The following is a 26,162-nucleotide window of genomic DNA, read 5'->3' as shown; positions in this document are numbered from 1 at the left end:
TGTATAGTTAGAGGCTTTGATTTCTGATCACTGAGACCAGGTTTGTAAATGTAAGGTTGGTACCAGGACAAGATAAGTTTAACTCGGGTGGCTGTTTTGAACCTGATTAACCTCCCCAAATGTCTGTACTTAGCCTTTGTGGTGCTCTTGGAAGGATTCCATAGCACCCCAGGGTTCCACAGGACTCTGGTTGAAAATCACTGCTCTAACATATTAGAAAGTATGATTTTTTGATACTAATATTTCCTGTGCTTCAGGTAGTGTCGGAGTGATGTAGTTGTGATGGTCCAAGAATAACGAGAGGCAAAGGTTTTTGTGGGTGATACCTTTTATTGGACCAACTGCATGGTTGAGGTAAAGTTAAACAAGCTTTTGAATACCAGTCATTCTGCATCAGATTACCTGATGCTCCAATTAAAATACCATATGCAGAAATCCTTGCCACTGTGCTTCAGGTCAGTTCCAGAATCTGTAGCTGTGACAATCATATGGTTTAGCAGTTACACCTTTGTGCTCATCTTTCCCTTACCAGTAAAATGTATCATACTAAGAAACAATATTTCATTGGTAATATCAACGTCATGAAAAAAATTGAAAGAAGAGGTCCATATGGAGTCAGATTAAATCAGCTGTTGAAAAGATACAGGTTTCCCTCACTTTATGCTATACGTGCTTTCTGGAAAATGGTGCATAATTTGAATTCACGTAAAGGGAACCCACTTTACAATGTAACAAATAGGGATAGCTTCCAAGACCTCGACTGTACTGACCTGCAGACCCATTTCTATCACTTTTACAAGGCAGTTTTGGTACTCACCAACAGCAGACAGTACACACAAGCACAGGGTGGTGGAGAATGTTACCACAGTGGAGATGGCAACTACAGAAACACGTGTTGCAGAAAATGACTGAGGAGCACAGATCCACACAGGAGACTGTTTTGGTGTGTGTCGCTTCCACAACGCACTGCACAGAGTAGTTGACTGCAGGCTTCCACTACACTGAGTGCATAAGAGTAAATTTACCTCACATATAATGAATTTTTGGTATAAAAAGGGTCATTGCATAACAGTGAATTTGCACATACAGAACCCACATAAACCAAGAGATACCTGTATGTATAAATTGTTGAGTTGCTTAGAGCAAGCAAGTGTACCCCAAGAACTAGGGAACAAGGAGGGGCTTTGACTGCACTGTGTTAAAAGTAGCCTAAATTATGGGGAGTCCAATCTGGAGTGCTGATCTGTCATGTTACCAGCTTTTTCAGTTTATTGTAGAAGTGTGAAATAATTCATATTCTGTTCCATGATGTTTATAATCCAGTGGTGCTCAGCTTCCAGCCTGCAGACTGGATCCAGCTCCCAAAGTGATTGGATCTAGCCTGCAGCACTGGGAAACAGCAGCAAGCAGCTCATCCTGATACATCCTCTTTTCTGCCCTGTACCATGCCACTGACCTTTACAGCCCTCTCTGCACTTTCCTTTCTCCCTTCCTCCCTCTATTTCCTCTGACACTGGCAGCTGCCTCCCTTCCCCATCTCTCCCTCCCCTCCTCCCCAGTGGATTTTTCAAACGTACCCCTTCTCAAGGAAAAGGCTCCTTGAGTTTCAGTGGGAGTTCTGCCTGAGCAACGCACAAATGTGGACTTCAGGAATCAGCCCTTTGAAAGTATAATGCAGAACTTTTCCCCCAAAATCAGAGGCTTTTGCTACAGAACCTTCTGACATGCATCCAAGGTGATAAAGAAATGCACATTTTTCTTCTGTCCCTCTAGCTTTATCCGTCTTGCTGACTGCCTAATAGTGAACACAATGCATGTCCTGGCAGTAAAGTCAGTCACTTCCCTTTTGAACTACCTCACTGAAAAATTAAAAAGAATACCTGCTGCAGATGTCATACAGAAATGGAACACAGAGTTAAAAAATGAAGTCTCTGACAAGAAGGTAATTTCACTTTTTTTTAAAAAGAAAATGCTTGTAGTGATTCAGACTGTGATGACTAAAATGGCTTGTTTTTTTGTAAAAGTGTTAAATACCCACCAGATCCCACCAGCTGTAACTTTAGCCAGACATCTCATGTTTGTTTGTTGATATATTGATTTTAAATTGAGGCTGAAAATTATTTAGGTTAATAAGCAAATATTTGATGATTTACTATTGTCATAGAAAGCACTTTGCCTTGTCTTGTCCTGCAAATGTTACTATTGTGATGCAGTGCACTGTTGTCTGTAATCTGTCTTCTCTACTATTTCCAGCAATGTAAAGAAACAAAAATGCTTAGCTCTTGTTTGTTTCATAGTCCCACTAATGAACCTTTGTAGTTCTGCTTTCAGAAGAATCTAGTCTTGAGGCTTTACCCCTGAAGGATTCTGTCTTTTAGAGGCCAATATAACTTTTGCCATTGACTTAGTGGGATTGAGGAATCAGGCCTTTTACCCTAAATTTAACATTAGAATCTAGGTGGTGGCACTGAAGTCATGAAAAAGGCTTGGACAAGAATAGTCCGTTTTCTGAAGAGAGTGTTTATTGAATACAGCAATTAACAATTTTATGCCTTACATTAGGGGTGGGCAAAATATGGCTCGCAGGCTGGATTCAGCTTGCCAAGTGATTTAACCTGGCTTGCAGCTGCTCCTCTGAAGGAGAATTGTATCTGGCCCATGGTTGCCCTGGCTTTCGGTGCTGTTTTCCATTTTTCCTCCCCCATACCAGCCACTTGCAGCAGCAGCTGCTCCCTTCCCCGGCTGGCCCACCCTGTCTCACCTGCCAACCCCCAGTTTAAGCTCCAAGCCATGGGGTGCTGAGCTCCTGGTCAGCCTTCTGCCCAGTAAGGCTGTCTCCTTGCCCCTCCAGCTCTGCACCTGACAAGTTGAAGCTCAAGTAAGGTTCTCTACACTGGCCGGGGTAGGGGTGCAGGCAGAAAAGGGCCAGGAGTCGCAAGTTATCTGGGCTCTGCTGGGCCAGGGGCTGGCAGAGGAACAGGCATCAGTGTTGTGCTCTGTTCCTATGCACTGCTTTAGGCTGAACCATGTGAGTGTAGCTGAAGTGTATGCACGGCTCCTGCCCAACCTAGAGTCCCCAACATGTGGCTGGGTTGGGCAGGAGCCATGCCAGCTGCTCCCACTTGTCCCAAAGCAGTGCTTGGGAACAGGGCATGGCACCAGCCTGGCCATGTGCTAGGGACTTGGGGCAGGGAAGGTAGAGGTGCATTGATAGAGATTTTCTTGGCTAATATCAATAGCCAATTATTCACCAGGCATATTGGCTGATACCAATCTGGTAACCAATTTACAGGAGCACAGCTGGGCAGTGTGGAAAGCAGCATCCTGCAGGTAAGTCTGTGGAAAGGAAGGGGCTTGGGGGAGGGAAAGGGCATGGGGAAAGGAAGAGGTGTGGTGGGGATGCAGATTGATGCCTCCCGTGGTGAGGGAGGGTGGGGCAGGGGCTGGGGCTGGGGGCGCTGCACAGCCAGTGTAGTGAATGGGATACTAGGGCTGGAGTGAGGAGCGAGACAGAGCCACAGGTGGCTCATCCGGGGGATCAGTGTCCTGGTGCTTAAAAAATGGCAGCGGGGGCACCTGAATTAGAGCTTCTCAAATGAGCTTTAGGTCAAGTGCCACTGCCATCATTTTTAAGCATGGGGATGCTTTTACGAGTGGAGCCAAGTGGGGTGCGGATGGAACTGGGCTGCCCGCTGTGGGCTCAAGGCTCTCTGCCCTGCTGCCTTTTCCCCAGGAGCTGCATGCTAGCTGTTCTGCATCCCCTGCCTGCCCCGCAGCAGGAGGCACAACTCATTGCCTCCACTGCCACTAGATGGGCAGGGGATGCGTGGCTCCCGGGGCAAATGCAGCAAGGCAGAAAGGCCCAAGCCCATAGTGGGTAGCCTGTCTCCACCCTGTGCACAGATCTGGGTGGGGAGGGCATGTGGGGATGCAAGCAGCATTGGGGAGCTTCCCCCTCCCCCTGCATCCCCTGGATAAGCCACCCGCGACTCTGTCCCGCTCCTCACCCCAGCCCTGTGTTCCCATTCACCACCTTGGCTGGGCAGCGCCCCCAGCTCCAGCCCCAGTCCCTGTCCCACTCCCTCCTTCACCATGGGGGCCTTTATCTGTCCCTCCCATGTCCCTTCCTTCCTCCATGGCCCTTCCCCTCCACAAACTTACCTGCAGGGTGCTGCTCTCCACACTGGCCGGCTGCATTCCTGGCAGCATGCATGCTGCAGCTACATGCATGCATGTGGCATCTGGGGGCCCTGGCCAGAAGGCATATTATATTTATTGGTATGTTACTGGCTACACTGGCCAAAAAAAGCTGATAGCCGATAATGTTAATTTTCCTTTTATCAGTGCCAGTCCAGTATGACACTGATATATCAGTGCACCTCTAAGAGAAGGGGGTGCAGGGAGAAGTGCAGAATGCACTGGTGTGGCGGGGTCTGGATAACCCACAGCTTCCAGCCCTCTTCTCCCTGCATCCTCTCTCTTGCCCTGAGTCTCCAGCATGTGGCCGGGTTGGTGCTGTGCTATATGCCTATGTGCCGGCTCAGACCATGTGGGTGCAGCTGGTGTGGCTCCCCAGCACGCGGCTGCACTCATGCGGCTGCACTCATGTTGACGACTCAGGGTTGGGGAGGGGTGCAGGGAGAAGCAGGGGACAAAGGTTAGGTTATCCTAACCTTTGTTCTCTCTGTCCTGGACTAGGCAATTATTTTGGCCGGAGGGCCACTTAGGGAGTTTTGGCGAGCTGTTTTGCAGCTGGGGTGGGGAGGGGGGTGTTGACCTGGTCTGCAATGGCTTACCCAAACTCCCTAAGTGGCCCGCTAGCCCACCACTGTCTTACATAATTCTGAAGACAGAGGATCTCCCTGCCATTGGCCAAGCATTCAAGAGTCTCTGGGATCCACAGTTCTTTTTTGTAGATGGGGCGGAGTCCACAGTCCTTATTTTTGCTTGTTCTCTTATGTATGATCTGCTCCCCTTCTTCCCCTTGGTCACTTTGACAATGGCATGGTCTTTTGCCCCTCTCAGGATGTTTGTCTGTCTATCATGTCCCTGGTTTTCCCAGATTTCATCATGTTTATGTTGTGGTGGCACTGTTCCAGAGTGCCTGCTGCACACTTTGAAATCAAATCTGTTGTAGCCCTATGCTTCCTTTGGTTACACAGGTTATTTTCCCAACATCTTTTCCCATTGGCTACAGAATTAGTTAAAGTGCCCAAAACTGTTGTGTCTGTGCCATGCATTTGCCAATAAGGCCCTTCCACTTTGTTTGGTTTGTTCTTTTTGAACTAGGCTTTTCTACTCTTCTTTTGTTACATATCTGAAAAGTGCAAGGCCACAGTCAGAAAGCTATGTACAACTTTCACCCAGGTTCAAATGACACTTTGACTCTTGGGGGGTCTGCAAAAAAAATTAAACCAGTTTATTGATTAACAAGTCCACCTAAGTTAAGTAAAGGAGCAATTTGCTCAGGACCCCCTCCTCTCCCCTGCAGGTTATGATTTTCAAATCTTACAGAGGGGCACTCATCTCTTATGGGAGGGCTCAGCTCCTCCCCCCCAAGCTCCCCCTTAATTCTCACCCTGCTTTCACCTACAATGTGTATGTATTTCTTTATTGCTCACTTTGGGTAATTTTTTTCACACTATTTCAGGCTGCTCCTGGGATCGGAGGGCAGAATGAAGAAGAAGCATATCTCCCCATGTTTCTCACAGAGTTAATTCTGGAGATCAGTACATTGTTGTTTGCACCACCTTTGGAGGACTTCCAGGTTTGTGTAGAAAAGCATCAGTTTCTCTGGTAGTTGCAATGTCCAAAGAAATGTCAGTGTTGCAGGTCAGATTTGCTGATGCCCTCTACCTACTTTGGGGCAGAATGGTTTCTGGTTATAACAGTAGTGTAAAAGAGCCCTTGCAAACTAGCAAAACCTCTGTTTTTGAGATCCCTAAAAACTGAGCTGGCTTTATGCACTGAATTTCAAGAATGCCTGTGTGCAGAAGGAGTTAATCCCATTTGAATACAGCATTTCACCCTTAACTGTACTCTGTCTAGTTGATCCCTCCCTCTTCAGGGTATAGGACACTTCCCAATTCACTGGTCAGAGTTTGCCAGCAGCCTTAGCTCTTTGACTGCCTTTTATTTGGGTGTCTTACATACTCCATCTCCACTAGAAGATTGAGAAGAGAATGCCATGTTGTAATGAAGAAATCTGGGTAGCAGAGCTAATCTCCAAATGCAGCAGGCCCTGAATGTGTATTGGTTCATACAAAGACTGATATGTATTCACAGTAAGGACTCTATGCTGCCACTGTAAGAATGGACTTTAGAGTGTAAATTCGTTTTTAATGACTCCTTTTCCCACCAGAAATATAAATGGTCATTTGTGCAAGTAAAAATCAGCCCACAATTTTAGTTAAAACATAGAGGAATGTTGTCCAGAGTAAAAAAAAAAATCACTAAAATCCTGAGTCTGAAGTTAAGAGAAGGAAAATAATAAATCCCTTTGGTGTACAGGCAGCTGAGCCAGGCTAAGGTAAGACGCAGTGAGGTCCTTACCTGCAATAGGCTTATTTTTATAAAATGTCCCACTTAAATTTAACAATGTCAAACAGCAAATTTCCTCCATACTGAAAGGGAAAACAGAAGAAACTCAACTTTTGACAAAGGCCGTGCCCCCAAGACATCGCCATACTTTGGACCCTGGGCAGCAGTGACACATGGAGTAGTGTTGGTTGCCATGGTGCTAGTGGTGGCGGTGTGGTCACCTGCTGCCACAAACACCAGCTATTTTTGCACTTCTTCCCTCTCAAAGGCCATACACCCAGGCCTGTTGTCCCAGTCACCTTACCTCAGTTATAGAGAAAAAAGGATCAATGCCTTTTTTTGCTTTGGAGAATCAAACTGGGTACATAGAAATTCTTTCCTGTCACCTCTAGTGATACCACAGTAACTTTCTGTATCAAGGGCAAGAAGCCGTGCTGTTCAGGAAAAGCATCTCTACTTTTCAGTAGTGTGAGCCGGGCTCTTCCTATTTGCTTCCCATGGGGCTCCATCCCAGATTCATCTTTTCCGAAAAGCGAAGTGCTTAGCATGTTGCCTTGCTATGTCTCTCGTTTCTGCTGGTCTGGAAATGAATGAGATATATCTAGGTTTGAACAAGTGTTGTATCTCTTTGCTGCACCCCTAAAACTACATTCACATCCTAATTTATTTTACATTTCAGGAAGGTTCCAAGAGCATTTATGGATGTTGTTTTCTATTGTCTAACAGGATGGTATTGCAGATATTGTACATCAGTTCCAGGAAACTGTGTTGTCTGTCGCTAATCTTGTACCCGATAAATACTTTGATGCCTTTACTCAGCCTGTCATTAATAACACTATTGAAGAAAAGACATGTGGTGAAGGGCCGAGCTTATCAACCATGTTTAAAGATGACAGGCATTTGCAGACTATCATCCAGCAAATAAAGGTACCAAACACTTTCCTTTTTTATATGATTTTTTTCTCCTCTCTTTGATTAAAATTAATTAATTAATGATGGTTGTGAGACTGTTTGAAGATATTGGGCCATATCCCTGAAAAACAGATTAAGGATCTCCGCTTTTGTAAAATACCATCATATTAGCCTTAAGACTAAACTTCAAAAAAGAGCAACCAGGAGGAAGACCCATTTGCTTTTGCATTAATTTTTTTTCTGAGGATTGGAACAGAATGGAACATTTGGGTCCCCATGGGTGGTCTTTCAAATTGTCATAAAGGTACTTAAATTTACTCAATCAAGTTTGTTAACCCATCCTAAGTACCCTCTAAACTTGTTAAAGTTATGCCACTCCAGCTGATGGTTATCTTCCTTCACAAAGGGTGTGACCCTATCACACCCTGACCACTCTGAGCACGCAGGTACAACTCACCAGTTTGCTGTGTGCTCCAGCACCCCTGTGCAAACAGCAACAGCAATCCTACTATCTATTAGGGCTACATGAAGCTTTGGTCCAATTCAATTCAGCAGAGATTTGGCCTGATTTGGTGGCCAAATCTCTGAATCTGAATTGAATCAGAGGACCCTTTAATCTCTCTGAATTGAATTGGAACCCTCTGAATCAATTTGGAGAGATTCAGAAAGATTTGGAGATTTGGACATAGACACAGCTTTAAATGTTTTCTACATACTTCTAGGTAGTAGGGGTTTGTGAGTGCTGCGATGCTGGGGTGAATGGAGTATCCCTCAGAAGCACTGGGGGCTCCGCAGTGTGCTTGGCAATACACATGGAAGTGGACCAGAAGCACTTCTGGGTCCGCTGGGGAGTACGCTGGGCCCACCCCTCACCCCCCCCACATCTCCCTCAGCTCAGTGACTGGTGCCTCCTGGGTCTGAGTGGGGTACCTGGGGTCCCCCTGCAGCCGATTGCTGAACCGAGGAGGTGCGGGGGTCCCCCCACAGCACGCTCCCTGGCAGACCTGGAAGTGAACTGGAAGTAGTTCTGGTCCATTTCCGGGTTTGCTGCCAAGCATGTGGAGGGTGTGTCGTCCATCCATCCCCCACCCCTGCACTCCTGTGGAATGCTGCATGTGCCCCAGCATTGCGGCGAACATGAGCAGCAGCGCCTGCCACCTCAAGGTATGTAGAAAAAACTTTTAAAACTTTGTCTGTGTCTGAATCGGTGATTCACAGTGGCCGAATTGACTCAGGGACAGCGAGCTGAATCAACATATTGAATCACTCTCCCTGATTCGGGCCAATTCCTAATCTAACAGGGCCCTCTTTGCACACACCTACTATCTACCTCTGTGAATGGGTCTCAGCACTGCCTTATGTTGTATGTATACAGTAAGCATGCTGGATATTGGCTCTGCTCCAGTATGAGTACTAACCCAACCCCGCCCCCACCCCCTGTCCCAGTTCAGTGAAACGCATGCAGTATTTTGGTTCTTTCTTTCTTTATTTTATTCCTTTTTTCCCCCCTACTCCATTCTCTTTACTTCTGCCTGCTGCCCTTCACTTCAAATGTCCCCTGCTGACTATGGCAGGGAATCCAGAGACCCCCACGGTGGTTTCCGACCTCTGAGCTAATGCCACCCTCCTCCACCCCACTACCCCAGGGGAGGGATAGAGTCCTGGCTTCTGTCCACTCTTTTCCTCACCAGTCACAGTTCTGCTGGTCTGAGATGTCATTAAGGCTTAACTTGTGACTGCTCTGAAGCTGTTCTAACTTTGTAACAGCATAACAGTCCACAGATTTAAAATATTTTAAAGGTAACCTGTAACAGCAGCATAATTACATTTAAGTGCCTGATAGGTGGACTAAGGTCTGTCTCACTGCCCCTAGGCTTGGTTAAGCTTAGAAAATAGTAGACACTGCACACCCATCTATTGAGACTAGCAAATGTCTTCATCCATATTATTAACCCAATGTTAAATGTCAGTGAGCTTGATTCACTATTCATCAAAACTATATTTGAACTGCTTAGTGAAAGTTTAAAATCACTCTCTACCCTATTACCAATCTAATGAACTGCATACCATTCCTCCATAGATTCTTTTTTGTACAAAAAACCAAAATTCAGCATATAACATTTATTTTTTTTATTAACTTCAATCAAAACAGATTGTGCATATTTTACATAATTGTTTTATATCTTTTATAAAACTTAGGAAACTGTTCATTCAGCATTTGAGGCAGCCAACTTATATGCAGATACTTTTGAAAGGTTTCGATTATTTTTCAAAGAAAATGAAAGTCTTGACTTGGAAGCGCTGAAACAGCAAGAACATGGTAAATTCTTTTTATTAGTAATAATTTAATTAACAGTATTCTGCAGATAGTAGTGTTTTATTATGTTTGTTATTTCAACAGATATTTGCAGTATGTATTCTTGATTTTGTTATCAATTTTCCCCTTAAACCAGTTACCAGATTTTTGATAGATTACAGGCAGTCCTCAGACTTACGACATAATTGGTTCCTGAAAGCCTTGTCTTAAGTTGAAACATTGTAACTTGGAACCAATTTTCCCATAGGAACAATGTTATAAATGGGTGATTGGTTCCTTTATGAACCTCATACAGCTGCATCCAGCTGGTAAGTCTGTTGTATTCCCTCTGACCTTTCAGTCACTTCCACATCTCTGGATACCCCACTATTCCAGTGCTCATATCCCTATCAATTTTGTTCCTGCTAAATGGTCTGAGGCATGCAGCTGTATCCACACAAGTCTGCATCATCTACCACTTTCAGGGATGCATTTCCCCTGCCTCAGCCTTCCTTCACCAAGGCAGTTCAACTGGTGGCAGCTCAGTGGTCCGTTTCAGGCAGTTCCTCAAATACAGTCTCAGATTCTGGAAAGGCAGGCAGAGGCAAAGAACACCAATACTGAGGAGATGAATATCAGGGCCCTGCTGCAGTCTCCCTGTCCTTCTCTGTCTCTCCCTGCTGCCATCTCCCTGTCCCTCCCTTGAACATGCCACTACAAGTGGCACCAGAGAAATCTCACAAGTCCCTGGGTATCTTGTTACCCTTCTATGCCCAGCAGGCTCGACATACTAATAAATGAAGGATTGTTGGAGCCTATAAGAGGCCTATAACACATACAAGCTCACTACAGTGAGGCTTGAATCACTTGTATTCAAGTGGTTCACACCAGGCAGAATCCCAGTAGATGTTATGAATGGAAAGAATGTAGTTTTACATGTATAGGTATTTGGTACTTTTAGTATTTACTGTAAGTAATGCCATTGATGTAAGCCAAATACAAACCTCAGTCAGAAGTCTATTTTTCTGACAATTCATTACAAACCTACCATCTCAGACCCCAATATCTGATACAATTTACTTCCTGAATCAGTTTCTTTTCTGTGTTAATATAACATTGTGTCACACCAGATCATGGTTGGTCAGGTCTGGGGGCACACGGAGTGCAGGGGAGCAAGCAGGGTCAGAAGGAGCATGCAGAATTCAAGTGCTCGGAAGCCAGAAGCCAAGAGGTCACTCCAAGAAGTAGGGGTGAACCGATAGAGATTTTTTGGGCTGATACCGATAGCCGATAATTAAGGGAGCATATCGACTAATACCAATTTCCGATACAGCTACCTCTAGCTGGTAAGTCCAGTGTGGTGGAAGGGAAGGGGGAAGGGAATGGGCATAAGGGGGGCAGCAGATCAACGCCCCCTGTGGTGAGGGAGGGGGCAGGGGCAAGGACTGCCCAGGTAGGGCAGGGGGGAGGGGCTGGAGTCTTGGCTTGTGACAGGAAGGCTGCTACCACTGCTGCTTGCACCCTGGGAGGGCACAGAGGGGGGTGTGTACCCCCCAGATCCACACGGGGAAGGTAGGCTGCAGCTGGGGGTGTGCAGGGCTCTTCTCGGTGGGGACTGGGCTCGGAGCGGGTGCTGGCAAGACTGGGAGGGTGCTGCATCCACCTCAAATTTGGTCGGCACTTTGCTCCCAATGCCACAGCTGCCAGTCACCCGGTGCAGCTGTGGCTTAATGCCTCCCCTCTACCTATGAGCCGGGAAGAGCCGCAGCTGTGCTGGGCAGCTGGCAGCAGCAGTGCTGGGAGTGGAGTGGTGGCAAAATTTGGGGTGGATGCAGTATCCTTCCAGCACTGCTGGTGCCCGCTCCAAGTCCCTGCCAAGAAGAGGCCTGCATAGCTCTGGCTGCAGCCCGCCCCACCCTGTCCCGTGCAGATCCAGGGGGTACACACCTCCCCCCCATCCCTCCCCGTGCCCTCCTGGGGTGCAAGCAGTGGCTGGAGCTGCCTCTTTCCCCTCCCTCCATGAGCCACGGCTCCAGCCCCCCTGCCCTGCCTGGACAGTGCCCGGCCCTGCCCCGTCCCCTCCCTCACCGCAGCGGGCATTGATCTTCTCCCCCCTTCCCTTCCCCCCCTTTCCACCACACCAGACTTACCAGTTGGAGGCAGCTCTCCATGCTGCTAGCTGTGCTTTTCACTGCCTGAGTGCTGCGCTGCATCTGTGTGCAGCACAGGCATTTTATTGTTCAATATCCGATACAGCCATTGGGCTGATATCTGATACAGCCAGTTGTCTTTAGATCGGTACCTATCTGATATCAGACCGATATATTGGTGCACGTCTACCAGTAAGCCAAGTCAGAGAGCCAGAGAGCTGGGCAGAGTGCAGAGTCAAAAGGCAAGCTGGGTCAAGAAGCCAGGAGATCAAGCAAAAAGTTGGAAAGGTTACAAAGCCAGGTTAGAAAGCCAAAGGTTTAGGCCGAGTGTGGAGTCCAAGGGCAAGGCAGGTCAGGTAGCCAAAGGATCAGGCAGAGTACAAGGCATGAGAAACAGCAAAGCAGCCTGGCTCCCCTGTTGAGCCTTATTGCCCAGACACTTTCTGTTCCTGGGCAGGGATTTATAAGAAGAGAAGTAGGGTCAGCTAACCCTGATTGACTACTCGGGTAGCAAGGGAGTAGGCAGATGGCCTTGATGGAGGCTTCAGGTTGCAGCAAGGGAGGTTTAGGTTGGATATTAGGAAAATCTCTCTCAATAGGATGATGGTGAAGCACAGGAACAAATTACCTAGAAAGGTGGTGGAATCTCCATCCTTGGAGGTTTTTAAGGCCTGGCTTGGCAAAGCCATGGTTGAAATGATCTCGGTGGAGATGGTCCTGTTTTGAGCAGGGGTTTGGATTAGATGACTTCTTGAGGTCCCTTCCAACCCTAATTTTCTATGATGCTGGCCACCTATATGTAACCTGGCTGGTCAGCTGTGGAGGTGGTGGACTGGAGTGAATAGTCAGTCTAGGCAGGCCAATATCCTAGGTTTAAGAGTATGCCATTAGCACATCGATAAGGTTTAAAACGTATAAAAGGTATCTACTTTTATGCTTTAAAGTGTAACTAATCATTATCTGTCTCAGGAAATGTTGAACCTTCTGTAGAGTTAGATTATTCCATATTTATCTTCTGTGGGGTTTCTTGTACCCTCCTTTTAAAGCATCTGGTACAAACAACTGTCACAGAAAGAACAGGTTAGCAGATAAGACCCTGTTCTGATATGGTATATCAGTTTCTAGGTTATGTTCCTAATGCTAATATACAACCAATTTAGAACCAACTGTTGGCTGGTATAGTTCCCTTCAGAACTGGTCAGAGCTGCCTGAAAAACGTAGCTTTCTTTTACTGTATCTGCTTCACATTGCATGACCTTCAGCTCACTAACTAGCAGCAATCTAGTCATTCAAGGGGAAAAAAGCAACTTCCAGACAGGCATTCACACAAAGAGAAATCTATACCATACTTGTCTATACCGGGACACATTTTCTTATCAAATTAGTATAGAATTAACATAATATTTACATTTAGGAGAAGAGTATTTTTTTTAATTTTTCAAGTTTCTCCCCTGTTTGCAACAGATAGATAGATATAATTATAAGGGTAGTGAAATACTTGAACAGGCTCCCTTAGGATGTTATCAGTTTCACTGGAGATCTCGGATAAGTTAGTATGTATTAACCCTTCTTCAAAGGAGAGAGCTGGATTAGATGATTTCTTGAGGTCCCTTCTAGGCCTGTATTGCTTTGGGTCTACAAATCTAACTGTATGGTTAATATTGCTTAGTGTCTGTACAGGATGGCAGTTAAGGTTGCATACTTAAGGTAAATGTGCCTTATTTGTGCCTTTCCTTACCATAAGATACATGCGTTTCATTTAATTTTACCCTCACTGAATTCCTTAGGATTACAATGTTTGGGTTGTTTTGCTTTTTACATAATCACAATATCCCTATGTTATGTTTTATTATAAATTTTATTAAGTGGTCCTTGTTCCAAAAAAGCCAAAAGCATACCAGGCTGTACTGAGTGATCTTTCCACTGATGAGACCTCACCTGGAACACTGTGTCCAGTCTTGGGCACTATGCTTCAAAAAAAGTATGGAAAAATTGTCTAGTCACTTGTCTAGGATGGTTTAGATAAGCTGATCCTGTCTTCAGCAGTGGATTGGACTAGATGACTGCCTGAGGTCCCATCCAACCCTACTTTTCTATGAATCTGTGGTTCAGTAATTCAGTGCTTTAAAAACCCTTGTAAAATCTGCATCTCAGATGGATACATCTACCTAAGATCCTAATGTTTCAAGTTGCTCTGCACAGACGTGATACACAGACGGACAAAGCTTTCAGCATTTTGGTCAGATATATGTTCCCTAGGCATGAGCATTTCAGTACATTGTGGGCATTCTAGGCCAGTACTGCTGGTTCTAGTTGTGTTTTATAGGAGTCTCTGCCATTAGGGCAACAGTGCATGCCTTTGCTTCTAGTGGTTGATTCTGGTGTGGCTGATGAACTCAGACTGGTGGGGTGGGTGGAGTGGCACACAGGGTTGGGGGTTGCAGGTTGGCTGGGAGCAGGGGAGTTTGCAGCCTCCCCACTCCTGGCCAGAGTGCCCAGCTGTAAACCTGCCCCCCACCTGCCCCCCCCCCACCTGCTGGGGCAGGTGTGATGTTCCACCTGCCCCACCAGCCTGAGTTTATCAGCAACGCCTGGGTTGATTTCTTCCATATGCCTTAGCAAAGCCTCAGCATTTTACCCTGCCTTGTCATATGCCAAGGCAATGCCCATTCCCATTGCCTGTGTTTACTCATGGAGAGGAAGCATCATGCCTTTAAAAAAAGTTAATCTAATTTAAATTTTTTAAAGGCTCAGCTTTTGCTTTAGGCAAAGCTGCATGTTGTTTCTCATTTTATCCAAACTGAACTGTCTCTGTGTGTCTCTTAATGTCGAATCTTAGGCTGGAAAAAACTAATGCATAATGTGTATAGCTGCAGTATATTGTTTATTTGAGAAGCATAAGTTTGCATTTGTTTCTGTTTAGATAACCAGAGTCCTAGATGTGTGTGTGTGTTTTCTCACAGTTTATGACTACATGATACAATTAGAAAAACACTTTACAAAGCTGTCTTGAAGCAAAGTATTGGTTATTATTCTTAGCTTCACAATCTAATTATAATTCACAGGTGTTGATTTCTTTGCTGAACAACTGGAGAAGTATCACAGAGAACACAAAGATGCTTTGGCTATAAAGCAGCAGAGAAATTTAGGCTTGTTGCTCATAGATGCTAAAAAATTAAAAGAAAAACTAATTCCATCACCAGTGCGCTGTTTGGAGGTAATTCTGAAGATAATATGGAATACATTCTTGTGATTTCAGTTTCTCTGGTCAGTGACTGCCCAATACTTCAAGCAGAAGAGCTACACAGTGTCTTTTGCTTGAAGTCATACTGTTATTTATAGTCTAGTCCCCAAAATATTATAATATCTCCAGCATTTATCAGGGTTTCACTGTGCTTCTTAAATTGCTGTATACACTAACCTTGCAGCTGTTTGCTACCTCCTTAAGATACATGGGAAAATATCTCAGTGTGGAACTTGGCACAATATTCTACTGAATAAGGAAAGAGCACATGACAGCAGGACTCTCAGATCTAGCTGCCTGTTGTTCTTGGGTTGAGTTTGAGGTTCTCTACTATAAAGCACACAATGGCCTGGTACCTCATATTCTGAGGAACAGCCTCTCTCCCTGTGGCACACAGCTACAGTTGAAGTCAACAGAGCTCTCAAGCTGGAACTCCCTTGGCTAAAAAGAAAGGAGCTGCTGGAAGAGGCAGTGTTCATGAGCAAGCACAAGTCTTACAATTCATGCCCCTTTGGTTTAAAATACGCTAAGTCTTTAAATGTCTGGTCATGACATAGAACCTATCTGCCTATGTATGTATTTCAGCAAACTGTGACAGTTGGAGATATATTTATTTTTAGTGGAAATAAGAGTGTTAGGAGAGTTCGAGTTGCAGTGTGCCATAGATTTCTTTGGGTGGTGGTGAGGGGAGGCTTCAGAGGAATATACCTTTTTTTTTTGATTTTGTAACTATATATTGTAGTTTTTTAATTAATGGCGAAGATGCCTAAAATCCAAGAGCTTCAGATAGATTTTTTGTATTTTGTTGTATTTATGTCCAGATAAATATTTATAATCCAGATAAACATATGGAGGCCATGTTAAAATTGCCTTGGAAAAGCATGACTTAGAATTTTTCGACTAAAATCCCAAACTTAATATTGCAGCAATATATATTTTATGTGTTCCATAGTATTGATGGAACCCTGCCTTTATTTGTTTTTCACCATATACATCCTGGACCCCTAAGGGCATGTCCTCACAAGTACGCATGTGCAGTTTGCCGTGCTGCAGACAGCACACACTGTACATGCAGGTGTTTGTTGCGCTGCTAATTTTCAGCTTGGTGGGTTTTTTAAAAATTGGGATATCCCAGTGTCAGAAAAGACCTGCACTAGAAACTGGAGCCTGGCCAGCCAGAGCCACACTCAGGCAGCCAGCCATGGCGCTGTGCACCTGCATTGCTGCTGCTGGAGCCCTATGAGACCCTCAGAACCACAGGTAAGGCTGCTGGGGCAGCCCAGGTGCTGGCCTCAGCCTCCCCTACCTCACCTGGTGCAACTTGTTGCATGCCAGAGCATGCGTGCAGGGGTGTTCCCCAGGGACAACTAGCAGCAGCACAAATATGTGCTGCTGTTAGCTGTCCCCAGGGAAAGCACATTCCTGCTCATGAGGACATGCCTTAAGTGTGCAGCCTTTGACCTTCCAGGCAGAGAAGCCTGGAAGATATCCTTCTCCAGATTATCTTCACCAGTTCTTTAGCTGTTTTGAAAAGTTGCTAGTCAAAGATTCAGACACCATTTATCTTAAGGCTGAACATATGGTCTTTGTCTTCCATCTGGCTGCTGCTGCTGCACGACTGCAGTTCTCTGTCATGCAAGTAGTCTCATTGAATTTTGTGGGATTACTCATGCAAGGAAGGATTAAAGGATAGGGCACAAGATTAGGGGTGAACAGTTAACCAAGATTTTCCACGTGACTAAGGTAGGTGCTTGCACAGCTTTTACCTCTACTTTTAGCAGCATCTTACACAATCTATTATTTTTCTTTCCTTTTTAGGTCATTAATGATATGCTTCCTGTTATTGGAAAGAAAAAGGTGGCTGCCATTATAGCTGAAGCACAAGATGCCAAATTTAAACTCGAGTTTCTCCCCTCCACAACTACAGAATATGTTAATAGCTTGATATTTCTTGATGAAATACAGGAAAGAGTAAGTTCAGGAAGTGGAAAAGAGGGTCACTGTCTGAGTCAGATGAGAGCATATTTTCTGCACATATTTTCTTGGAAAAGGTGGGACAAGAGAGGCTGTACATATGGGCAGGAATGGACATTTGAGCTGATCATCATTATTGGGTTAACAGGGCAGCTGATTGGTGAGAAGTGTTAGCGATAAAACTCTTTCTGATTAAACAGAACATCACAAGCATCACAAGTCCAATAATCTACCATCGTCCTGGTAGAAGCAGCTTGAAAAAAACCCTTCAAGACCTTGGTTACTGCCCGTCTCCCTGGAGTTACTTTCTTTTTTGGGCAGGCTTCTGGTGCACAAACCTTGATGGAGGAGAAGGTGCACCTGAACTTTATTCCATGAATGTCATTTTTCTTACCTTGGCAACCTAGCTAGCAAAGCCTAGGATTGTTTTTGATATGTAGATGCCAGGTAATAGCACTGCCTAAACAGAGGGTCTCTTCAGCCTTTCCCCTTGTTAGTCTGAGAACAACACCTGAGATCCTTGGACAACTAGTTCACCCTTCCAGGTTCTGCCTATTCTTTAAAATAGTGGCAGAGAACCAGAAAGGTAACCTAATAGAAGCCTAACACAGGACCCACATAGCAGGTACAGGTTAGTTGCTTGACTTAGTTGCTGAGTTGCACCAGTGGAACTAACTCCTGTCATGGGAGATAGGAGTTCACTTTCAAACAACACCAACATTTGTTTCTAATTCAGTTGTTTCATCAGTGGCCCAGATTGCAACACATTAAAATTTCAAGAGGCTGCATTAGGAACTACTATGCTTCTTATAGAAAAGACAGTCCAACTTCTTATCATTGTGCTTGCATACTTATCCATTCTAGGACAAATATATATCTGTACTTATACACCCCTTGAAGTTTGGGAGTTACATTTAGTGTTGTATCAGTGTTAGAACAGTCATTTACATTTTTGGTTACTGTATCAGTGATTTTTATTCTTAATTTAAAGCAACTATTCTCATTCCTGTCACCTCCTCAGGAAGGATCAGTAATGATCCTGAAAATATGGCCCTCCAACTAGGTGTTTCTGGGTGCATCGGCATATGCTATTAATACAGAGCAATAAACTCTGGCACTTATTGTGCTGGAGTTTATTGCTCCTGGGTGGGCGTCTTTGTATCTGCATCAGAAATTTATAGAAATCTTTTTGTAAAGACCTTTCTTACCTTGTTAAAGTAAGATAATAGTTTGGACAGCTGTACAGCTCCAAGATACTTTTTCTGGTTAAAACCATAGTATTCTAGGAAGACTTACAGTGGTCTAAAGACTTTTTAAAAAAAAACCAACTTCCCATGAGGCTGGGTAGTGTTAGAAAAGGATGCAGGAAGGCTGATGCAGTGACAGAATGCTTTTTTAGTGGGGGGGCCCTCTGTATGTGCAGGTAAAGGCACAATGGGGCCTAATACATGATCCACACATGCATGGCAGGAATTACAGTTGTGTGTTTGTGAATCAGATCCCATCATGCTTATTGCTGGTACAGGGGGAGCTTGATCTCAGGCTTCCCTAGCACTGGCAGTAATCAAGCTCCTACAGCTGGGAGCCTCATTAACTGACCTGGCCTTCTAGCAGTGGGGATGCCCCAGGGGTCCCTATGGCAGACAGACCACAGCTCATGTGGTGTCATGCACCTCTACAGTTGTGAGACCACAGCGGAAATGGTGTCCCAACCTCTGGGGCACCTCATGCATCCACGTGTTTGGGAGACAACAGTTGACCACAGCTGCATGAAGCATCCCATGGCTGGGATACTGCATCAGCTGTGTTCTCCTAGCCAGAGGGCTACGTGGGGTGCCCCTGAAACTGGGAGTCTTGGGAAGAGGCTCCCAGCCATGGGACCATGTGCTCCTGCAGCTGGGAGTCAGCATCAGCTGGGAGCTGATTGGGGCTCCCAGACACAGGGGCACCTGGCCACATACTCAGTTAATGGCATGATACGAACCAACTACAGAGTTATTACACAGCTGTTACACAGTTGTCTCATTCAGTTCTAATGTTGCCTTTGGTCTTTGAGTGCAGTGTTTTCCTTCAGTATTATCATCCCTTTCTCCTTTCATGCTTTCTTTCCTTCCCTTTTGCTGAGTTTCTACTAATTGTTAAAGTTCTGTAGTCCATTCCAGTTGGCTGAATGGACAGTGAGCTTAAAATATTCTTCTTGGAGCAGGAAATTCATTAGTCTGAACTATTTCCTCCTTTCATGTATAGGTTATTAGTTTGTTTAGGGTCTTAAGCTTGCGAGTTATTTGCTGGGCTGACAGTATAGTTTACCAAGCTTGCATACAGGGAACTGTGGTATCAGAAATCCTTGGCAGGAAGCTGCCTTTGAATGTTGAGAGGTGGTATAACCAGCTCAAAAATTCTTTCCAGATTAACTGTGCTTTTTGTTGTGAGCAGACAAATCTCTAGGTAAGGGCGAACTGTCTCTTTTTAGTTTCTGAATCTTGTCTTATTATTTCCTTTTGAATAATGTATATGTATTATAGAATCCCCAGGTGAGGAATACTGTATTTAAGGTTAATTTCAATGTTCTGACAATTGGAACATGATGTATTTTCTCGTATACAATATGAATGCACCTTCCTCCCCCCAGAAAAAGAACTGGGTAGGCACCTGGCTGGGGTCTTATGACCCGTCCCACCCCCAGTGCTCCTTCCTGCCCATGGCAGGGGGTCGGACTTGATGATCTGTCTAGGTCCCTTCCGACTCATTGATTCTATGAACTGGAAATTAGAGTTTACGTTTTATGTTAGACACATGGTAAGAACAGTTTCTACTGCATGCTGGGCAAAAGCGAAAGTAAAAACTGCATGGGACTCACTGGTAGCAGAACAATTAGCAGGCTCAGTTCTGTCCCTGCTGCTACTCAATGGCCATGTCTACATGACACACTGACTGCGCAGTAACTCATTACTGCTGCGCCGTAGCATCGTATGGCATGATGTTTGATGCAACACTACTGCACAGTAGTAATAAGGGACTGCATAGTCAGCATTATCTAAAAGTTGTTCATCGATGCAACTGCACAGTAACTGCAGTTGTTGTACGTACAAGTACTAAAATGACTGTGCAGTCAGCGTCTCATGTAGATGCAGCCAGTTACTACAAGGCAAGATCTTACTTTTTCATTCTACCTTTAAAAAATAAGGGGTGTATTTTATTCTGGGGCATGTTGTATGCAAGAAAATATGGTAACATTCTCTTTAGTAAAGGAAGCTACAGTGAAGAAGATGCCATTCTAACCCAACCAGTCTCTGTCCTCCAGTAACCTAACTATAGTCTCCTGTGATATTCTCTAAGCAGTATTGAGATAAGAGACTAACAAATACAGGGATAAAATTAACCTGTTTATCTGTCTATGTAAATAAAATCTTTTACTGGATCTGCTCTTATGACCAGAGGCTATTTTTAAGTCATGTTTATTAGTAATAATTATATTCATATTCTAACTGTAGTTTGATACTATCAGCAACATAGCTAGGATTAAATAATGGTGCAGTTAAAAATGTAGTTGGTTCAAGATAGTGTAAATGTGATTATTTGTGTAGATTGAAAGCCTTGAAGAAGAAGCAAATGTGGTAACACAGATGTATCAGCTTATTGAACAGTACCAAGTCCCTGCACCTCCTGAAGATTTTGCTCTTTTTGCAACTCTGAAACCATCAATTGTTGCAGTTCGCAATGCTATTGACAAAGCTGTGGGTGAAAGAGATACCAGCATTACTCAGTTTTGTCAGCATTTAGATCAGGATGTTTTAGAGCTAAATGAAGAAGTAAAAGAAGTGAAACAGCAAGCTCAGGTATGTAGAACACAGTTTGTATTCTCTTTTTCACTTTTTATCAAAAAACTCCCAAAAACAAACAAACAAAAATCCAAAAAATCCAAAAAAAAACCCCAGCAGCAGTCAGGACTGTGAAGTTATAAAGGTTCTGTTTAACTCTGTAAACATATCGGGCATTTATACACATGCTCCAGGAGTGGGGTGGGGTGGGTGGTGGGGAAGCGCTTTTATTAGTTTGGTTCCAAGAGCTGCTCTAATTAAAGTGCCTGGAGCATCTCCTGTATCGGTGTCCCTGTGCTTAAAAATGGTGGTGGGGGCACTTTAACTAAAGCTTGCTTGATGAGCCCCACCACCATTTTTAAGTGCAGGGACACTGATACATGAGACACTGGAGTCTGCTGAAGTACGGTAATTACCACACTCCAGTAGACTCAATTAAGTATCAAAGTTTCCAAAAACAAGATTCCTTACATACAAAATAAACAAAAGATTCCTTATATACAAAATGTGCCTTTTAAGCACTGAAAATAAATGGTCCTGTTTTAAATTGAACTGTATCAGCTGAAGGGTTGCACCTTATTTCTGGAGACAGGATTTCCTGAAGGCAACTCCCTGCAGTGCAAAGGACTAAGATAGCTGTGTTCTGTATTATATCTCAATTTGCAGTCAAAATAGGGTCCTGTTTGGCCCAGGTGCTGCGCTGCCATGACTTGTCCTGCTACCCCCTGGCATGCAGTGGGGCTGGAGCAACTCCATGGCTAGATTTCCTTTCTAGGAAGCCTGGATGGCACTGGCCCCAGCCCCATGGTAGCAGTGGGAAGGAGCGTGGGCAGCCCTAACCCAGTGTGCCCTGTGCCTGCTCGAGACTCACCCGTCTGGGCTGAGTAGCAGCAGCACCACCGGGCAGAAACTGTTGCTCAGTGCAGAGGAAAAGCGGCTCCTCCCTCTCGCCACTGCCAGGCAGTTCTCGCTGCAGCCACTTGGAGCGAAAGTTTCTGTCACTGCTGCCTCTGGGCTGCCCTGTGGCTGCTTTGCACTGTTATTGCTGCACCCAATAGGGTGGCGGTGATGCCTGCAGAGATTCTGGGCAGCCTGGCACAGCATGGGCTCCAGGCAGCTGCAGTAAGGACTGTGCAGCAGCGGGAACCAACTGCTTTTCCCCTGTGCTGAGGAACAGTTTCTGCCTGGTGCTGCCACTGCTGCTCAGTCTGCATGGGCAAGTCTGTAGCAGGTGTGGTGCGTGCCTATTTGGGGCTGCACACGCTGATCCTTGCCGGTATGGTGGGGCTGGGGCCAGCAGCGGTGACAGCCAGGAGCTGTTGCCACCTGGGCTGCCTGGGAAGGCAGTCCTGCCGCAGTGCTGCTCCAGCCCTGCTGCGTGCCCAGGGGGTGGCATGATGTGCCATGGCCAGGTGGTGCAGAGTGGGTGCAGGGCACGCTGGGGCTGTGCACTGCTGGCAGTAGAGGGGAGGTCCTGCAGGGTGCGCAGGTTCTGGGCTGCTGTGGAGTGGATGCTGACTGGCTTAGGGGGGCATGCATGGGGGCTCCTATGCTCACCCCACCATAACCTGAAACCCCTCCCCACAACTACACCCTCCCCCACACATAATCACACACCCCACAAACACAACACACTCCCCAGCAGTCACACCCACATGCCTCTGGGGGGAGCCCTGTGCACTGCTACATGCACACACCCCACCACACACACCCCCAGACACCCTCCCCTCCACACACCCCACAGCCCCCCACAAATCCCATCCCCACAAACCGCCATGTCCACCCACCCACATCCACACCCCACATTCACCCACAGCTCCCCACAAACCCCATACCCACCCACCCACAACCCTCCTATACTCCCCCCCCACAATTGAAAAGAGTAAGACTTCATTTTGAGCTATTATGGAATCACCTGTACATACACAGTACAAACGCACATAAATCAGGACAAACTATTTTTTAAAAATATAGTTAAACTTTATTTTGGATGTTTGATTTTTAGTATATAATTTATTTATTTTTTCTGGTTGCAAGATGGAAAACCCCCTTCCCAAAAGGAGTGCTTCCAGGGGCAAAGGGAGGGACTTCTGGTGGCAAAGGTCAAGGGTTGGGGGGTGGGACTTCCAGTCCCTAGATGGCGACCAGGGGGCGGAGTGTATGTCATGGGGTGTGGCCACCTTGTAGTCCTCCAGCTGAAATAATTGCCCACCCTCAATTTAGGGTATGGCCCAATCTATTTAATTTCTAAATCTCTTACATCAAATCAGATATGTATGAGCTTACAGCATGGTGGATCTTGCAAAGACTGGGGGGATGGAATTGTTTGCCACAGAATGTCTTGAAGTTTCAACAGCCAGTCTCTTTTCTTTGTACCCTTCCCTCCTTGTGGGGATTCATCAGCTTTGTCCTCTCTATACTGCTGTGTATATATATACTTCCTGCTCTCACCTAAAGTCCTCCTCAAGTACTGAGGTACCATGAATTCCAGGATGCTAGGCTTTCCGCATTCTTGGGTGGCATGGACCTCAAGTGGAGTCTCAAAAATCTAGACTTCCCCATGCCTGACAATACTTAGTGGGGTAAGGTGGGGAAGCATATGGGAGAGAAGATGTACGACTCCTGATGTTCAGAGACATCTTGAATATATAGATTAAAAAAAATAGAATGTTTCATATTATATAAAATAGCTGATTATTGCTTTGACTGTGGGTTTTCCCCACATTGTTGTAAGATCTCAGGTTCTGGGAAAGTCATATTAATGTGTAATGCCAACAATGGCATAGCGAGGTGCCATGTTTATAGTATCTTCATTTTGAACCAGTGCAGCAGGCCATGTAATGATAGAAAAATTGACAGTAAAATCACTGGCAGACACTCTAGTGAATGCTCTAGATGTTCAGGTGACCACTGTGGTTGACTCCCACAGACAGCAAACTGAAGATTGGGGGTAAAATAAGATAGTTTTAGTTGTAAATAGAGGAAATCTGTTTTTGGAATCTTTGATACTTAATAACCGTTTCCAATAATTATTAAAGAGGATTAAATCTCCTTGCACATACATTATACTATATATTTCAATATTGGAATGTTGCTCTTATGCTTCACTGAATTTAATCTTTCCATTGGCCTAAAATATGAGACATTTATTTCAGTGCTTACTACAAGCTGAAGCTAGAACTGACAATAAAATGTTTTGCTAAATAGGATCCACAGATTTTGGATATTGCAGCTGACCAAGACAAAGTAAACCAAATTCTTACGGACTTACAGAACATTCTGGATGAGCTACAGAAACGTGCGTTCCAGTATAAATCCTACCAGAAGAATTTTAAGGTATTTTTTCCCCACAAGTACCAGTACTTGTTTTACATTTATGAAACCTGAACTGAGGGTTTGTTTTTGTTTCCTTCAGTGTTAAAGAAACAGATATTTCCATTTAGCAAAATTTCATAAATATCAAGTTGCTTGTTGGCGATTCCTTGGTAATACCCGCTTTTCTGCCTCAGTCTGCTTGTGCACAAATAAAGGTTATATTGATACATGTTTTATTATTTTATCTTTGTGATGCCCTAACTAAAACAGTTGACTTTGAGAGCAGTACATTTAGAAAGAGGCTTTATGAAAATTATGAGCTGTTTGAATTGTATGTGGGATGCTACAGGGAACTAACAAAGGCCTCTCCACAATTTTGCCTATAGATTTTGGATTTGTCTGTAACAGTTTCAACAGGAGAACCAGCTGGTATTTGCGGTTTGTAAAATGGTCTACTGCAGTGGTGCCCAACCTTTTTGCCCAGTGGGCCAGACTGGCAGTGTCCAATCTGTCTGTGGACCGGATTGAGCTGGTGTTTCTGATCCAGTGCCAGGGTAGGCACAGCGGGCACCAAGTGGTCACACAGAGGGTGGCAGTGGGGCAGAGAGGCCCCACTGGAGCTCTGCAGAGGAAAGGAGCTTGACTTGGCTCCATGGAGAGGGAAGGGGGCATGGCCCCACCCTGATCCAGAAGTGGGGGTGGGGGCATGGCCCACCCCACAGGAGAAGGGGTCTCAGCCCTGACCAGCCAAACAAGGCTTGGGGCTTGTGAATTTGGCAGAGGGAAGGGGGTGACTGTATTAATGGATGCTGCCACCAAATTTCCTGCGCCACTGAGAGCCCCACCAGGCCACCCACTCCTGGCAGGGTGCAGTTTTAGGTCATGTCCAGGACCAGGAGCCTCCTAGCCATCCCCTACAGCTCTTCCCTTACCTCCAGGATGATCCAAGAAGCCTTGTAGCCAGGCAGTGTTGCTGCCTAACCTGCTAGCAGCAAAATGCCCTGCTTATACAGGCAGCCCTGAATCAACCGTGGCTGCCACAATCAGGCGCCTGCCGGCTGCTTGGCTTAGGTCTTGAAGTGGCAGGCACCTACAGTGCCCTGCCACAGTCTGCACTAACGGAGCTTTCAGAGTCCTGTGCAACTACCTGTCACATGGCTACCTGTTCTCCCTTAAAGGCTTATTCAACGAGGAAGAAAATACACAAACAAGAATACAATAAGGCACAATCTTCCATGAACAACGAGCTGGACTAGATATCTCAACAGGTCTTCTTGTTTATTTAGAGTCTGTGAATCTGTTGGGCTTTGAGGTTCTTTCAGGTCTATGAGCATGGAGGAGCTGGACAGGTTCCTCTGAAGATGGAGTCTTGTGAGAGGCACATTAAAAATCAGAAGTGATAAAACTAACTTGTTACTTTTGTGAACCTGTTGTCTGAGACCTCCTGAGAGTTAGATGAGATATGTCTCAGCAAATTTTTGTGCATGTCTTTAAATATAATATTGATGAAAAGTGCAGCTAGCTGGGGAGCTTGCAAGTTTTTTGAGCAACATCACTTCAGGAAATACAGGCTTCTAACAAGTTACCAGCATTTCTGAAATAGCCAGCATGGTGTACAACTCTTGTTAGTATGGCATTTGACAGTGCAATAGCTAAAGCTTCTTTCTAGAGTTTCATTCCCAGAAGTTAAAGCACTACTGGCTATAGCACTGTATGTTATAACTTCTGGGAACTGTGTTGGGGGAGACTAAATTAGATGAGTGTGTAAATGGGCTGCTTTGAGTAACTCCAAAAGTACAAGTGTATTTGAAATAGTATCATACTAGAGGGGTACATTGCATCAGCATCTCAGTGCTGCTAGAAAAATGGATTCTTTTGGAAGTTACCATTTTTAGAGGTGCACGGGTATA

The 26,162-nt window shown here is 45.1% G+C and overlaps 1 protein-coding gene across 1 annotated transcript in view; it reads left to right on the top strand.

Moving 5' to 3' along the window:
• Nucleotides 1-26,162, top strand: part of DNAH6 (dynein axonemal heavy chain 6) — a 254,044-nt gene that overhangs the window by 23,728 nt on the left and 204,154 nt on the right. Inside the window, exons 9-16 of the mRNA XM_090038956.1 lie at nt 1,774-1,942; nt 5,651-5,767; nt 7,267-7,467; nt 9,652-9,772; nt 14,964-15,115; nt 16,961-17,113; nt 20,704-20,955; nt 24,145-24,273. Coding sequence (XP_089895082.1) covers nt 1,774-1,942; nt 5,651-5,767; nt 7,267-7,467; nt 9,652-9,772; nt 14,964-15,115; nt 16,961-17,113; nt 20,704-20,955; nt 24,145-24,273 — 1,294 coding nt within the window. The remainder of the gene's footprint in view (nt 1-1,773; nt 1,943-5,650; nt 5,768-7,266; nt 7,468-9,651; nt 9,773-14,963; nt 15,116-16,960; nt 17,114-20,703; nt 20,956-24,144; nt 24,274-26,162) is intronic.

This window comes from Crocodylus siamensis, chromosome 3, assembly GCF_052110815.1.
Source record: "Crocodylus siamensis isolate JL-2025a chromosome 3, ASM5211081v1, whole genome shotgun sequence".
NCBI lineage: Eukaryota > Metazoa > Chordata > Crocodylia > Crocodylidae > Crocodylus > Crocodylus siamensis.
This window is presented reverse-complemented; position numbering and strand designations above follow the sequence as displayed.